The 16,762-nt window shown below is 33.0% G+C and overlaps 1 protein-coding gene across 18 annotated transcripts in view; it reads left to right on the top strand.

Annotated features, from left to right (window-relative positions):
- LOC100878152 (protein muscleblind) overlaps window positions 1-16,762 on the top strand; it is a 491,425-nt gene that overhangs the window by 397,106 nt on the left and 77,557 nt on the right. For 14 of the 18 annotated variants that reach the window (XR_013040693.1, XM_076540516.1, XM_076540518.1 and 11 more), the window contains 2 exons: window positions 7,323-7,493; window positions 10,287-10,367. Coding sequence is in view for 17 of the 18 variants with exons in the window: in XM_076540516.1 (XP_076396631.1) it covers window positions 7,323-7,493; window positions 10,287-10,367 (252 nt within the window). In the remaining variant the exon portion in view is untranslated. The remainder of the gene's footprint in view (window positions 1-7,322; window positions 7,494-10,286; window positions 10,368-16,762) is intronic. The other 4 variants (XM_076540507.1, XM_076540515.1, XM_076540514.1 and 1 more) reach the window with 2 other exon arrangements.

Raw genomic sequence — 16,762 nt, 5'->3', positions numbered from 1 at the left:
CACGCGTCGAATTTCTATGGAAGGGATACATTCTGTCAGCAAAGCAAAGAGTGGAAATACAAGATATTAATACATGTGAATAACTATATATGTATAAATATAGTAGCAGAATATCATGTAAGTAGCTAAATTACATAATTGCAATCTGCATATACCTTTCAATTCTGCAAAACATGAAAAACGCTGGTCCTAATTCACCCAAGTACTGCCTGCACCCAAATTAAATAAGAGTATGTATAAAATTATTCCATCCAACAGTATCTCGTTCCAATTTGGAAGTCCATCCAAATGATTATTCACGAGCTCTCATCCGGAATACAATAATCTCGTCCCTGTCTGAATCTCAAGGAATATCAGCGACAGATCGCGAAATGAAATGTTGCTCCTGTTGGAATTTCAAGCGATATGATATTCTTTGGAGCGAGTGCCAAACGCGACGACGTTACACGCGCATAATATGCAAAAGCGTTTTCCCGGTGTCTTCAAGTTCCATCTCGTGCACGCACGCACGCCCTGTATAACGACGCGGAATTATTAATGACACACAGTTGCAAGAGGAGGTGGCGGGTTTGCAACACTTTCCAACTAAATTAGAGAACGACGAGTTGCCCTGGTCCCCTCATTATCTTGACAAATTTCGTCGTGCACGAGCTGTGTGGCCCGGCTTCGAGTCCGTAAAGGAGAGCCACCGCGCGATACATATTAATGCGTAAAAGTTCATTTCGATGCCGGCGATCCTTCATGTGGATCACGAACTCTATTAGATTCGGTCTGTACAGACACCGACTGCTATCGCGTTAGTTCGCTCCTCCTTCGTATCCGAGTTAGACACTGTTCTTAATGCTGTGTGCGCTCGGGGTGTGAGATTTAAATCTTATCGCGAAATGATATTACCGGGATCTTACTTCTGGTCGCACTTTGAGGAGTCTTTGAGGAGGTGGTGATATTTTGGATGATTTCGTTATATTACCTAATTTGCGGATCTTTAAATCTTTGCGTAAGAACTTCTGCGTTTGTGAATTACGGAATTCTTAATTTGGCTTATCGTTTGGGTGATTTATTAAGTTTCTGGTTAGTTGATTTGTGGATCTTTTTTTAAGACTATTAAGTATTGGAATTCTTGAATTCTTATATGTTTTAGGTAGTAATTGAGTTGTGGTTGTTGGAAGAGTTGAGAGTTAGGGTGTTCGAAGAGGTGGTGATATTTTGGATGATTTCGGTAAATTACCTGATTTGCGGATCTTTAAATCTTTGAACTTCTGCGTTTATGGAATTTCTAATTCGCGAATTATGGAATTTCTAATTTGGTTTATTAAATTGATTAGCTGATTTATTAAGTTTCTGATTAGTTGATTTGTGGAATTTTTTTTCAGACTATTAAGTATTGGAATTCTTGAATTCTTATATAGTTTTGGTAGTTATTGAGTTATGGTTGTTGGAAGAGTTGAGAGTTGGGGTGTTTGGAGGGTGGGGGAGTTTGGAGGAGTTGGTTTGGAGAATTTGGTATGGGGAAATTGGGGGTTTGGTAAAGTGGGATTTGGGAGATGGTGATTCAGGTATTTTGGGATATGATTTAAAAAATTAAGAATTTGATAATTTGTGAAATTTGGAACTTGAGTGATTTGTGGAATTTGGGAATATAGGAATTTGAGTTGGGTCAGTAGTTTAGAATTTAGGAATTCAGGAATTTAAGAGTTTAGGAATTTATCAATTGAAGAATTGAAGAATGGAAGAATGGGACAATTGAAGAATTGAAGAATTCAAGAATTGAAGAATTGAAGAATTGAAGAATTGAAGAATTGACGAATTGAAAAATTGACGAATTGAAAAATTAACGAATTGTAAAATTGAACAGTTGAAGAATTGAAGAATTGAAGAATTGAAGAATTGAAGAATTTACAATTTTAGAAATTTGAAAAATTGGAAATACAGGAATCTAGGAATTTATAGAATTAAAAATTTAATAATTTAGAAATTGCATAATTTAGTGATTTGGAAATCTAGGGACTTTTATGATCGAATACTGGAAAATCTAGGGATTTTTATTACCGAACGTTTGACGACCTAGGGATTTTTATAGTTAAATAATAGAAAATCAGAGGATTTGTATTTGAAAATTTGGAAATCTAGGTGTTTATGTTTGAGAATTTAGAAATTTATGGATTTATATTTGATAATTTAGAAATCTGGGGATTTATGATTGAAAATTTGGAAGTCTAGGGATTTATATTTGAGAATTTAAAAATATAAAAATATACGTCTGAAAATTTGCAAGTCTAGTAATTTTTCATATATGAGAATGTGGAAATCTGGGAATATATAAATTATATAATTCGGAACTTTTAAACTTGCACAATTTAGGAACCATGAAATTTTCGAATTCTCAAATTAAAAAATTTTGGTATCGAGTTACATACAAATTTAAGAACACACATCGATGTTGATATGTAAATTTACATATGTGATCGTTCAAAAATAAACTTCAAATATTTAATAATTCAGAAGTAATTCAGTAATCCAAACTAGAAATTTTAAAACCACAATTCGAAGTATCGAAGCACTCACCATTTTGTAAATGAAAATACCCTTTACCATCCCAAACGTGTAATTGCACACAGTCGAATCCCGAATGTTCAGCGGTCCCCACATTCCGTAGTTCTGCGCTAGCCATTAGAATTACTACATCGAATAATTGAACATCGAACGAATTCAATGTTCGAATAGCCGAAACGTTTCAAGAATACGGCTTTAATTACGTCGGTTTTTAATTACACTAATTGTTTTCGAACAGAATTGTATCGGTTAATTCGAGAAGTATCATCAGAGTACAAGCTCCACGTGCAGCATCTCCTTTGTCGTCTTAGAAAACCTTTCTGATGCTTGGAGGAAGCCCAACCAAATGACATCAGGGGCTCCGTTTCATTATGTCGAGGACCTGAAAGCCCAGCTGAGTCAGTGGCTATATCCTTGGTGTAAAGGGAATTCCATTATTTTCTTTCTTCTGCCTCTTTTTTTCCGCCTCTCCTTACTGTCCTTGCAGATATTTACTGAACGACGCAATGACTTCCATTGTTTTATGTATTTCGAGCCATGCTCTTACCTTCCGCAGAACGTAATATCTCGACAATTAAGCCGTAAAATTAATCAACCACAATTTACTGCATTTTGTGAGGACCTAATATTCGCATTTAGACTTTGTTTGAAAGATATCAAGGTGTACGTCTGAATTTTTTTATACAAGGCAGCTGAATGTTGTTTATAAATTAACTTGGTATGGTCAAGACACTATTTTACTTTACTGTTTGAGGAATATTAGTCGTTTGGAGAGAGATTAATAAGAAGTGTTTTCATGCAACTCGACAGTTCAGTTACTGTAGCCAGACCAAGAGTTGGCGCGTAGGTCGACAGGAAGTGAAAGAAGCTACTTATATAGGGAATTTTTAGAGAAGGAACGGTGCAATTTGGGAATTTTTAGAAGTTTGGAATTTGGGGATTTGGGGATTTGTGCAGAAGGGAATATTGGGCATTTGGGAATTTAGGAAATTTGAGAATTTACAAATGTTGAATTTGGGGATTTAGGAACTTGGGATTTGTACCCATAGGAATTTTGGGAATTTTGGGAACTTTGGGAATTTTGAGAATTTTGGGAATTTTGAGAATTTTAGGAATTTGGAAATTTTGGGAATTTGGAAATTTTGGGAACTTTGGGAATTTTGAGAATTTTGGAAATTTTGGGAATTTGGAAATTGGGAAATTAGGAAATGGGGAAATAGAGAAAGTAGGAAATAGGAAATTGTGAAATTGAGAAATTAGGAAATTAGGAAGTTGGGAAATTGGGAAACTAGGAAATTAGGAAATTAGGGAATGAAGAAATTGGGAATTTGGAAATTGGAAAGGAAGAAATTGGGAAATAGGAAATTACGAAATTGAGAAATTGGGAAATGGGGAAATTGGGAAATAGAGAAAGTAGGAAATAGGAAATTGTGAAATTGTGAAATTGGGGAATTGAGAAATTGGGAAATTAAGAAGTTGGGAAATTGGGAAATTAGGAAATTAAGAAGTTGGGAAATTAGGAAATTGGGAAATTAAGAAATTAGGAAATTAGGGAATGAAGAAATTGGGAATTTGGAAATTGGAAATGAAGAAATTGGAAAATAGGAAATTACGAAATTGGGAAATTAGGAAATGGGAAAATGGGGAAATGGGGAAATTGGGAAATAGAGAAAGTAGGAAATAGGAAATAGGAAATTGTGAAATTGGGGAATTGAGAAATTGGGAAATTAAGAAGTTGGGAAATTGGGAAATTGGGAAATTAGGAAGTTGAGAAGTTGGGAAGTTGGGAAATCAGGAAATTGAGAAATTGGAAATATGGAAATAAAAGAATTTAACAATTTGAGAATTTGCTAATTTGAGAACTTAAAAAAATAGTGAATCTAGGTGTCCATTTATCTGTCTTAACCAATTAAGACCATCTCCTTCCAAGTACCTAGCTCATCCTACGCGCCAACTCCTGGTTTATCTCCACTATGAACTCCAATAAGCAAAAACTGAACACCGTCTTTGACTCTCTGCATCGTTACGTCAACTGGTTCTTGAGGCATTCGCGTCAAGGTTGTTCATACTGATATTAGCAAGGGCTTCTGGATGTAAACCTTGTTCAACAGGATAGGTACTCGTGTAATCCACTATTTAACTCAATTGGGTCGTCATTCAAAAGAGTCGTTTTATTCTTGCGTATGTAATGAGAAACAAATGGCGGTCTGGCTGGGCTAATGATGTTTAATGGATATCAGAGGCTGTGGAATCTAGAGATGCAGGAATTGTTTGAACGTTTGGTTTTTTTGGAGGGAAGGAAATTAATTTAGGAATTTGGGAATTTTGAGAGGGAATTAAAATTTAGTAGAGTGATTTGTGGGATGGGAGTTGAAATTTGGAAGTTTAATGATTTATGGACGTGAGAGTCAAAATTTGATAGTCTGATGATTTGTTGGGATGTGAATTGAAGTTTAGTACTTTGATTTGTAGGGATGGGTATTGAAGTACTTTGGTGATTTGTAGCGATGGAAGTTGAAAGGTGATTTGTTTTTCGGATGTGAAGTTCTGTAGTTCGTTGATTTTTTCTTGATTTCAAAACTTGAAATTTAGTGACTTGATAACTTTGTAGTAGAAGTTGTTTGGTAGTTTGGTGATTTGTAGTGATGGGAGTTTTTGGTAGTTTGATGATTTGTACAAATGGGATTTGAAGTTTAATAATTTCATCTGAGATATGAAGTTTAGCTAGTGATGTACATTCAAACAAATACAAATTTAAAATTCTTGCAATCTTTCGACCATCATCTTCGATACTTCTTCAAGGATTTTCATGCTTCTTCAAGAGTGATCGGTTTTTTAAACCACATTTACGACTTGCCCCTACAACCTACGAAACTGAAGCTCTATGTTGATACGACTCTGCTTTGAACACGAGAACCGAATTCTTTCTCAGTCGGGTTAACATAGTTGCATTCTCCGTTTTACGATATTTCATTGTTCGAAGTTGAAACCGGCTGCGACGAAGGATACACAAGGTATTATGTCGTTGCATCCCGGGATTTATGACATTGCTCTTCTCTGGAGATGCTCTAAATATCATTAAAGTTTCATTAAAATTAGAGGGGGAAACGTTTCGCATGGCTCCCTTGAGAATACTGTTTCTTATCAGTAGACCCTTTAAATCAACTTTAATACTATGCTCTCCAGTTAGCGTTGCCTAAAATATACGCTGCTTTAAATTCCATGAAACTCCGCCGTTAGTTGCACTCCGATGATAATGCGTCTCTCTGTTTACTGTTAAGTTGAACCGCTTTTGTCGTTCGGCATCGCGGCGAATAATTTTCCTATGAAAATTCCATTCTAATTGCTCTTTTACGAGCTGTGTTTCGAATGCTGTGTCATATCGTGCGGAACTGCCGTTAAAGTCACGGGAATTTATTTGTGAATGAAATTTAACGTTATTCGAGTGATAGGTTGACGCCATTTTGCTTGCAGTACAAATTACTTTAAAAATCTGACTATTTTATTAAATCTGTTATTTTTAAACAAGGAAGTGAACCTCCATGAGATAATTTGTATTTAATATTGTAACTGAATATTTTTGTAGACGTCGGATACATGTATGCGGGTGTATGTATTCTCAGCAATTGTGTTCTCAGTGGGTCGAAAGTTTGCTGCTTAGGGGTATACATTACTCCTCGAAACTCTCGAATGTGCTTAATTACTCGATATTTGAGGAGGCATCCCTTCGCTACGAGCTTCTGAGGTCGGCTTTATGCTTGCGTGCTGCTGTTACGTAAAGCCGTTGAATTTCCGTAAGAAAGCACGGATGCCTACCTAATGTTGCTGAACTAATATCGTTGAGGACTAATTAGTAGCATCGTGACATTGTTTCACTTTGTTTCGTACGTCTTCTTCTAACAAAAATTGAATAATTCTATTAAAAGGTAGTACAGCACATTAGATTGCAGTTACACATTATATCACATGCTATAAGAAAAACGATACTTTGAACGGTATCTTGTTTCAGCCGCCACGTAAATAAACGCCATGTAATGGGACTCCTTTGTATACGTACAATAGATACACTTGTACGTCTACATATGATCAGGTATACATGTGTGTCTGCATATGATTAGATACACATGTGTATATGCATATGAAAGATGTAGATGTATGTATACTTATGAATAGATACATATGAACGTCTACATATGAACAGTTATACATGTATGTCTACATATGATCAGACATATATGATTGTATTTATATGATTAGCTACATATACAATATGTATATCTATGAAAGATATACGTGTTTATACACATATGAATAAATACACATGTACGTCTACATATGATGAGGTATACATGTATGTCTGCATATGATTAGATACACATGTGCATATGCATATGAAAGATGTAGATGTATGTATACTTATGAATAGATACATATGAACGTCTACATATGAACAGTTATACATGTATGTCTACATATGATCAGACATATATAATTGTATTTATATGATTAGCTACATATGTCTGTATATTTATGAAAAATATACGTGTATATACACATATTTATAAATACACATGCACGTCTACATATGAATAAATACACACGTTAGTCTACATATGAAAAGACACATGTAGGTCTACATTGTGATCAGACATGTGTGTATGTTTATGAAAGATACACATGTGCAGAGAGATATGAATGTACACATATGAAAGATATGCATGTATAAATATTTAACATGTGGTTTTAACAAATTTGTATTTATGTTTCAGGGTCGATGTAACCGGGATAAGCCCCCCTGCAAATATTTCCATCCACCGCAACACCTGAAGGACCAGCTTTTGATAAACGGGCGCAATCATTTGGCGCTAAAGAATGCGTTAATGCAACAAATGGGTCTCACACCGGCCCAGCCACTTGTACCTGGCCAGGTACCAACAGTGGTATGTCGAAACTTTAACGTTTGTTGCACCACGTCTTCTGCTGTTCACACATTCACACATTTTCTTTGATCACAATCGAGAAATCTTGATTTTGTCTGTGTTAGTTAACGATTACCATTAGATATTACCCTTTTTGGTAGGTAACGCTGTTGTGAATAAACGACGATGCAACTTTTATCGTGTGATTATTATGTGGACTATTGGATTTTAATTCGAATTTGTCGATTTTTAACGTTGAGTCGTGTTTATTCGTCAGCGTTCTTTATTTGTGGGCATTGCACCGAGAGATAAAACCTCAAAAAATAAATTTTAGCACGCCGCATGTGTTTGGTCAGTGTCACCTCCTGCTTCTTCGATTTATTCATAATTTTTGATGGACAGTCAATGTAACAGAGGAAAAAAAAAGAAACGGTAGTTTATTCTGCATTATCAGAACGGGAAACGTACGGTCGTTTTGTTGGTTCGTCAAAATTATCTCTCGATCACGGTGTTAGGTCGATGCACGTGAATTGTCGGATTCGTATCAGATTTTATATTGATAACAATACAAATCTTGTGTACACTGCAATTTTTTAACAAATCCGTCGTTGCAATCTATTTTTTATCTGCTATTGAACTATATGTGGATTAGAATGACTTTTCCATAAAAATAAAAATTTTTATTAAAAATTTTAAGTAGTTGAAATAATAATAGTCATTGTTGCTAAATTCGTGGTTATTAATGTGAGTAAAAAATTCACTTATATAATGTAATTAAATAATTCAATTGAGTAATGTATTTAACTGATTAAAGTAAATAATTTACTTAAATAATACAACTAAATAATTCACTGAAATAATATAATTAAGTCGTTCAATTAAGTAATTTAATTGATTAATTAATTTAAATAATCAGAAAAAATAAATTCACTTAAATGATGCAGTTAAGCATTTCCACAAACCAATTCACTTAAATAATGTATTTAAATGATTCTATTAGATAATTCAGTTGAATCATGCAATCAAATAATTCAATTGAATAATTCATTTAAATAATGCAATTAAATAATTTGTTTAAATAATCTTTGTAGACAGCACACTTAAATAATGCAGTTAATTAGTTCAACAAAGTAATTCATTTAAGTAATGCAATTAAATAATTCAACTAAATAATTCACTGGAAAGCAATTCACTGAAATAATATAATTAAGTCGTTCAATTAAGTAATTCAATTGATTAATTAATTTAAATAATCAGAAAAAATAAATTCACTTAAATGATGCAGTTAAGCATTTCGACTAACCAATTCACTTAAATAATGTATTAAAATGATTCTATTAGATAATTCAGTTGAATCATGCAATCAAATAATTCAATTGAATAATTCATTTAAATAATGCAATTAAATAATTTGTTTAAATAATTCATTTAGACAGCACACTTAAATAATTCAATTAAATAATCCAATTAAATAATTCAACTCAATAATACAATTAAATCCAGCTTAATAATCCAATTAAATAATTCAACTTAATAACACAATTAAATAATTCAACGAAATAATTAACAATTTGTTAATAAAATAACTGGTAATTAAAATAAAGTGATAGTAATCGATTGTCAGAATCCGATATATCACATGCATCCACCAAATACCCAAATTCACTCGGCGAATCCACGAAACAAATTACGTTTTCTCGTAAAGAAAATACGTAAATTAGAATCTCGACAAATAAAAAAGTCTCTCTTTCGCGTGCTGGCTCGCGGGTGCGTCCAAATATAAAAAGATCGAGAATTTTTGTTCCCTTTTTGTTTATTTCTTTTGGCGACTCTCTATATACGTGTACAGAGCGTCTCGTTTAAAAACCCTCTCGAATATCTCACAAATTATTGACGATAACGACTCATATTTCGAATGGAAATAAAATAGAAACCGAAATTGAATATCGATGTTCATATGTTTTTGTAAAAACTGAAGACACTTTTTAATGAAACACGTTTTTAGTACATCGATCGATACAGTTCTAAAAATTTATCCAGCAAATTAGTTTAAAAGATATTTTAAATTCAGTATTACGCATATTCGATTCCAGGTTAGCTGATACCCATGAAATCGATCTCTTTGTGCTTCTTTGAATGTTTGTAAACGAGCATTACCACGTAAATTGTTCGCCAACGACCAATTATTGCCACAATAGCTCTTCAACAAAGTGTAACGAGCGGCCATTTTGAAACTCGCGTAAATCAAAATGGCGCGATGCATTTCAAGCATCTCTCAAATTACTAATTTATACGTAATTTTAAAATTTTGTTCGAAAGACAATGAGAAATTTAAGAGAGAAAATAAACAATGAAAATTTAAAAGACAATTTTTTATTTAATTCTTATTAAAATTAATACTTTGCAATGTTCGATAATTGGTGTAAAAGATACATTCCATTAAAACAAAGTTAACTTCAAGCGTACAAAAAAGAAAATACACACATAGAAAATATAATATAAACATAGAGAATATGTATTCATCGATAATTTTATTTTTATTCGAAATGTTTTTGTATACCGTGAATAATTTCGTGGATGATATTCGAGAATTGACGGAAATGGGACGCCCTGTATAGAAAAGAACATTGCACAATCATCAACGCCCACTCGCCTTTTATTATTTCATGACATATATTCATAGTCGTTGCTACGTGATATCGAACCCTATACTACTCGTATGACTGCCTGTCTGTCCCCTATGTTTGCCGCTGTGGCTCTCGTGGTTGTGGTTGATTGTTGGTGTGTTCTCCAATTACGTCATTGGTGAACAAGGAGGCACCGGCACCTCCGGCACCACACCATCACCTTCAACAGCAAATCCAGCAGCAACTTCTCGCTACCCACGCCTTTATGGTAACTCCTGGTTTTGGTTGGCTTCCACTAATTTTTTTAGTTTAAACGAAAATCTTTTTTAAATTGCCACGATACGGCCATGACGAACGATTTTATTATTATTAAAGTTTAATGGAAAATTAAATCGAATGGTACATTCTGTATCGATCATTTATGCGGTTTAGGTACCTGGATATTTAAGAGGTAATGATATTGTAGATTTATAGAGTTGTGTGTTGGCGAAAGCATTTCGGTGATATTTTGTGGTGTGGATATTACTAGTATTACTTGTGGAGTATTGTTATGAGAGGGTTATTTAGGATATGTAGGATCAGATAACTGCGAGATTTATTGGCATGCTTAATATCACGCGTTGAATTACTATATGTGGAATTACCACGCGTCGAATTACTATGGATCGAATTACTGCGCGCTGAGAGCACCACGCATCGAATTACTATGGATCGAATTACCACGCGCTGGGACTACCACGCATCGAATTACTATGGATCGAATTACTACGCGTCGAGACTACCACGCACCGAATTACCACGCGTCGAATTACTATGGATCGAATTACCGCGCGCTGAGACTACCACGCATCGAATTACCATGCGTCGAATTACTATGGATCGAATTACCGCGCGCTGAGACTACCACGCATGGAATTACCACGCGTTAAATTACCACGCGTTGACACTCTCACGAATCGAATTACCACGCGTTGACACTCTCACGAATCGAATTACCACGCGTTGAATTATCACGCGTCGAATTACCACGCATCGAATTACTACGCGTCGAATTACTATGGATCGAATTACCGCGCGTTGAATTACTATGGGTCGAATTACCACGCGCTGAGATTACCACACATGGAATTACCACGCGTTGACACACTCACGCACCGAATTACCACGCGTTAAATTACCACGCGTTGACACTCTCACGCATCGAATTACCACGCGTTAAATTATAACGCGTCGAATTACCACGCATCGAATTACCACGCGTCGAATTACCACGCATCGAATTGCCATGCGTCGAGACTACCACGCATCGAATTACTGCGCGTCAAATTACCACGCGTTGACACTCTCACGCATCGAATTACCACGCGTTGAATTATCACGCGTCGATTTACCACACGCCGAATTATTATGTGCCAAGTTCCCACGCGTTGAGTTGCTATATGTCGAGTTACCTCGCGTCGAATTACCACGCGTCGCATTTCCACGTGTTGAACTTCCATGCGTTGATTACTATGCGTCGAATTATCACGCATTGACACAACCTTGCGTTAAATTACCACGCGTCGGACTACCTTGCATCGAATTACCACGCATCAAACCACCAAGCGTCGAGTTACCTCACCTGAAATGATCGTACTTGAATTGATATTTATAGTTGATAGCACTTTTAAAGAACAAATACTTGTTCTTTTTCTTCGAAAATGTTCGTCATGGCCGTATGTGTTAGATTGCCTGTAAAAATAGTGAGCGTTTGTATGAAAGCTTCGATTTGATTTAAAAGAGTGTCGCACACGTAAATTAAGAAGATGCGATTTGCATGCTTCGCGCGATATTTTGGTTTCCTTCGTCGAAAGGGAAACAAGGATTTAAAGATATTTGTTAGTACAGTTTTCCTTTCGATGAAAATAGCATGAGTTATTTCGCGGTCTGTTTGGACTACATCGCGTTTCCCTAGCTTTTGTCGAAACCTGAAGATACACTCGATTTGTTTGCTGAAAATTATTATCAAAATATTAATATTACATATTGAAAATTAAAATAAAGCAAATTATATTGTATATAGTATATGAAATTTCACAAACGATGGCATATGCAGTTATTTAAAAGTGAACCGTGCAAATTGAACAGGCTGTATGTGTTTTCTTGGAAATTGCTTTTTTTCGTATACTTTTAACATGAAATTTTTACAGAAAATTTATTGATAATAATTTGCTATAAAAAGCAGTTAAAATGGCTTAGGATGTAACTTAAATTTCTACTTTTTTATTATTACAAATAAATAGTATCTCATTTGTTCAGTAATATGATATTAATACAAGTGAAATGTGTGTCGGCCATTTTGGTTAATTCACACATTGGCCAATAGTGTCGCATATTAAAATTCACTATGATTAAATAATAAATGAAAATGTTCATAAACATTTTGTAATATATTACAATCATAATTTTGTTTAAAATGTTCACTTTTATAAACTACAAATTTTGACATAACTAATTTACATTAATAAGCAACGAGTTTTTATGTATTTCGTTAATGAATAACATTTTTATGTATGTAAAGACATTTTTCTACAGCACGTACAGCTTCTGCTCCTTTCTATTCCTTGTTTACTGCGATATGCTAAATACATTGAGAAGAGCTCCGTGAGAAATGATTTGCATTAAAAGTTTGGGAATAGCCATTGAAATTCTTGCGAACATTAATCTCGCAGAAGTTTCAAGTACACTCGGGTGCAATCTAGACTTCCTTCGAATAAGACCGAATTTGTAAACTTGAAAATTTTGAAGTTCCCAAATTATCTAATGCTTAAATCTTTGAACTTCTGAGTCATTCTGAAACTCGTAGATTTTTTTTTCAAATTTCTAAGTTTTTAAGTTTGTGGATTTTTCCATTTTTGGATTTTTGGATTTCTGGATTTCTCGGTTTCTGGACTTCTGGATTTCTGGATTTTTGGATTTCTGGATTTCTGGATTTTTGGATTTCTGGATTTCTGGATTTCTGGATTTCTGGATTTCTGAATTTCTGGATTTCTGGATTTCTGGATTTCTGGATTTCTGGATTTCTGGATTTCTGGATTTCTGGATTTCTGGATTTCTGGATTTCTGGATTTCTGGATTTCTGGATTTCTGGATTTCTGGATTTCTGGATTTCTGGATTTCTGGATTTCTGGATTTCTCGGTTTCTGGATTTCTAGACTTTTAAATTTCTAAATTTTTAAATTTCTAGACTCCTAGATTTTTAGATTTCTAGATTTCTAGATTTCTAGTTCCACAAATTTCTAGATTTCTACTTTCATAAAATTCTGAATTTTTAAATTTTTAAGTTTTCAAGTGTTCAAATTTCCCCAACTCCTGTATGTCCCCAATTTCCAAATTTCCCTAGTTCCTTAGTTTCTAAATATCCAAATTCAATTCCGAAATTCAAAATTACCTCGATTTCCAAACTTTCATAACTCCACATTTCCATATTTCAAAATATCAAAATTTTGAAACGCGTCAATCACTAAACAAAATCTCTCTCTATATTTCTTCACAATTTCCCTAATAAAGTTTCAACCATATTTGAACCAGATTTGCACCCGACTGTACCAAACGGCTTCCTCCATCATGTCAAATAATTTTCACGCAAACAATCGAACGTGGTATCTCGAATATGATTTAGAGAATTCTAATTGCATCTTGTAACAGCGATATCGTCCGCGAAATCGGCTCTAAAACAAGGGAAACGCGCGAAACGATAAAACGATCGAGGCACGGTAGCTTCCCGGAGGAAACTTATTATTTCCCGTGTAACGAGAAACGTATTTCCGGGTCAATGGCCATTCTTGCTCGGTTCGAGCGCCGATAAACGTTTTCGACAGTTAGTGCGCAGCAAAATTCGCACTACAAAATGGCGGTGAGCGCCTTTACACTTTAATGGCCGCGCTTTTTATACTATTCGAGTCATCAAATTTTGAAAACTTCCTTTTGCAGGATTTTTGAATATTTTTTGAGAAAATTGTGGCCGATAATTCAGTTTAATATTTGAAGTACTTCTTGGTACAAATTTACTGTATAATGTTTGATTTTTGAATTGATTTGTAAATGTGTGCTTTACTGATCATTTTTTTTTGTAAATTATGAAATTTGTTAATTTTGTTGCATTTTTTATTATGATTCTTTTTTTATAAAGCTTGATTATTTTTTATAAAGCAGATGTATATTATACTATTATTTGTGATGATTATTTTTGTTTCTTAATAATTTTTAGTATTGCATTAAAATTATAATGTTATATATATTTTTTGAATAATATTATTTATGATCATTTTTCTTTCTAATAATATTATTTCTCTTAATAGTGTAATGTTTATAATATTTATTGACTTTTTGTTAAAAAACAAAAGTATTGAGTTTCTGCTCTGTTTACATAAATAACAAGTTACTTAATGAATTTTACGTACTCTGATAATTTATACTAATTATATTTTTGTGTGTCATTATTTTTAGTCTCCTCATTTTTCTTTCTGTTCTTTCTTGCTTCTATTTTGAATTATTCTTTTCCTTTTTGAGGTTATGTGTCCCTCCAAACACAAATTCTTTAAATTCTAAATTTGTACTGTCATTTTTTATTTTGTTTCTCTTTAACTTAACAAATATTATAAAATTAAAATTTTCATAATTACAAAACACAAAATGACGCATTTTGAAATCAATTCCTCTAAAATATATATAAACTGAAATTATTGAGTCCAATTTCATTAATTCCCTAAAAGAACTTAAAGTAATGAAAATTTTTTGCAGCCATCAAAGTGTCAAATAAGTCAAAATTATGGAACAAGTTTTTCGATTGAAACTTTCGCTCTAAGCCCCGAAATTCGACGAAAGTTGTATTTGTTTTTCAACATGGTGTAATTTTGCAGTTCAGTAAATCGTTAAACAGCAACCAAGCAACAAACTTCAGCACCTTATTACGTGCAAGTTCCATGCTTGACAGTCATTCGAAATTACTGATGCATCAAATTTAATTACGATGTACTACAAAGTGCAAACTTGAAACTATATCTTCTTTGTTCTCTCTATAATTTAACAGAGAATCAGAATTCCTTCCTCCAATATTAACATTGCAGAGCTTCGTTTATTTTGTATTCTAAATTAAGTTGATTTCGAGTGTTCCTTCAAACGATTTGTTCGATCGGTCAGTTTGTTTTAAATTACTGGTTAAATTATCAGTTTATTGGATTTATTGCTAATCATTTATTATTTCTTGTATTATTAATTGTTTATTAAATTTATAAAGATAAAATAATTTATAGAATTTAACATGTAATCTATTTTTAATTTTTATTAATTGAATAATGAATTTTCAGTCAAATTTTGATAAAATATATCTGCACATGTTTTATGAGTTTTCAATGTTACTTAAATAATTTATGGAATTTTACATATAACCTATTTTTAATTTTTATTAATTGAATAATGAATTTTCAGTCAAATTTTGATAAAATATATCTGCACATGTTTTATGAGTTTCAAAGGTTACTTAAATTTTAAGAAAGGTTACTTTTGTTCCATAATGTTGAATTATTTGTTTGTAGCAAGAATTTTGTTACAAAAATGTAAAAAGTGTACATAAACACAGATTTGAAGAAAACAAAGAGCAAGAGTTTGGCTTATTCGACTATGCTTTGAATTACCTGGCTTCGCTTTTGAAAAATCAATTCTATGCAAAATTAAACGCTTCTTATCGATACAAGGAATTTGATGATGAAAAGCTGTCGAGACCTTGCGAGTGTGTTTCATTTTCACTGTTCGTTACTGAAGAGAAATTAATTCAGAATATTTGGAAAAAATTAAAATTTGTGAAAATTATAAATTATATAAATTTCCATCTTCCTGAGATCCAAAGATAATTATCTGAAATAGAAGGAGAATTATTTAGGAGAAAATTTAATTATTATTCAAGTTAGCCATTGCTATATTTGAAAATTACCCACTTAGAATATTTAAAAAATTTAATTTTGAATTTTTTTGAAAAATTAAAAAATTTAAATTTTTTAAAATTAGAAATTATACAGATTTCCATCTTCCTGAGATAGAAAGAGAATTATCCACTTACTATATTGTTAAATTTCCAAATTACTTACTTAGAATGTTTGAGAAATTTAATTTTGAATTTTTGTTAAAAATTAGAAATTGAAATTTATAAAAATTAGAAATTACACAAATTTCCATCTTCCTGAGGTAGAAAGAGAATTATCCACTTACTAGATTGCTACACTTCCAAATTACCCACTTACAAAATTGCTACATTTCCAAATTCCCCACTTAGAATATTGCTGCATCTTTAAAATACTTTCAAAATTACTAAATTACTATTACAAAAATTTCTACTTCCATGGTACTAAATTTTCAAAGTTCCAAATCTGTAAATTCTTAAGTTCATCAATTGGAACCTTGTAGAATTTATAAATTATCAAATTTGATATTTCTAAATGCTATAATTCTCTGCATTTTAATTTCCATATGTTCACATCCCAAATTCAGAGATGTACCTTCCTAAATCCCTCCATTCTTCAAATAATATATTCCAGCCACTAATTCGCCCCCTAAAATTCAACCCCCCTAGTACTAATTCACCCCCTAATAATCAACCCCCTAGTACTAATTCACCCCCTAATAATG

Source organism: Megachile rotundata, chromosome 15, assembly GCF_050947335.1.
Source record: "Megachile rotundata isolate GNS110a chromosome 15, iyMegRotu1, whole genome shotgun sequence".
NCBI lineage: Eukaryota > Metazoa > Arthropoda > Insecta > Hymenoptera > Megachilidae > Megachile > Megachile rotundata.
The sequence above is the reverse complement of the archived record's forward strand: the minus strand, read 5'-3'. Positions and strand labels throughout refer to the sequence as shown.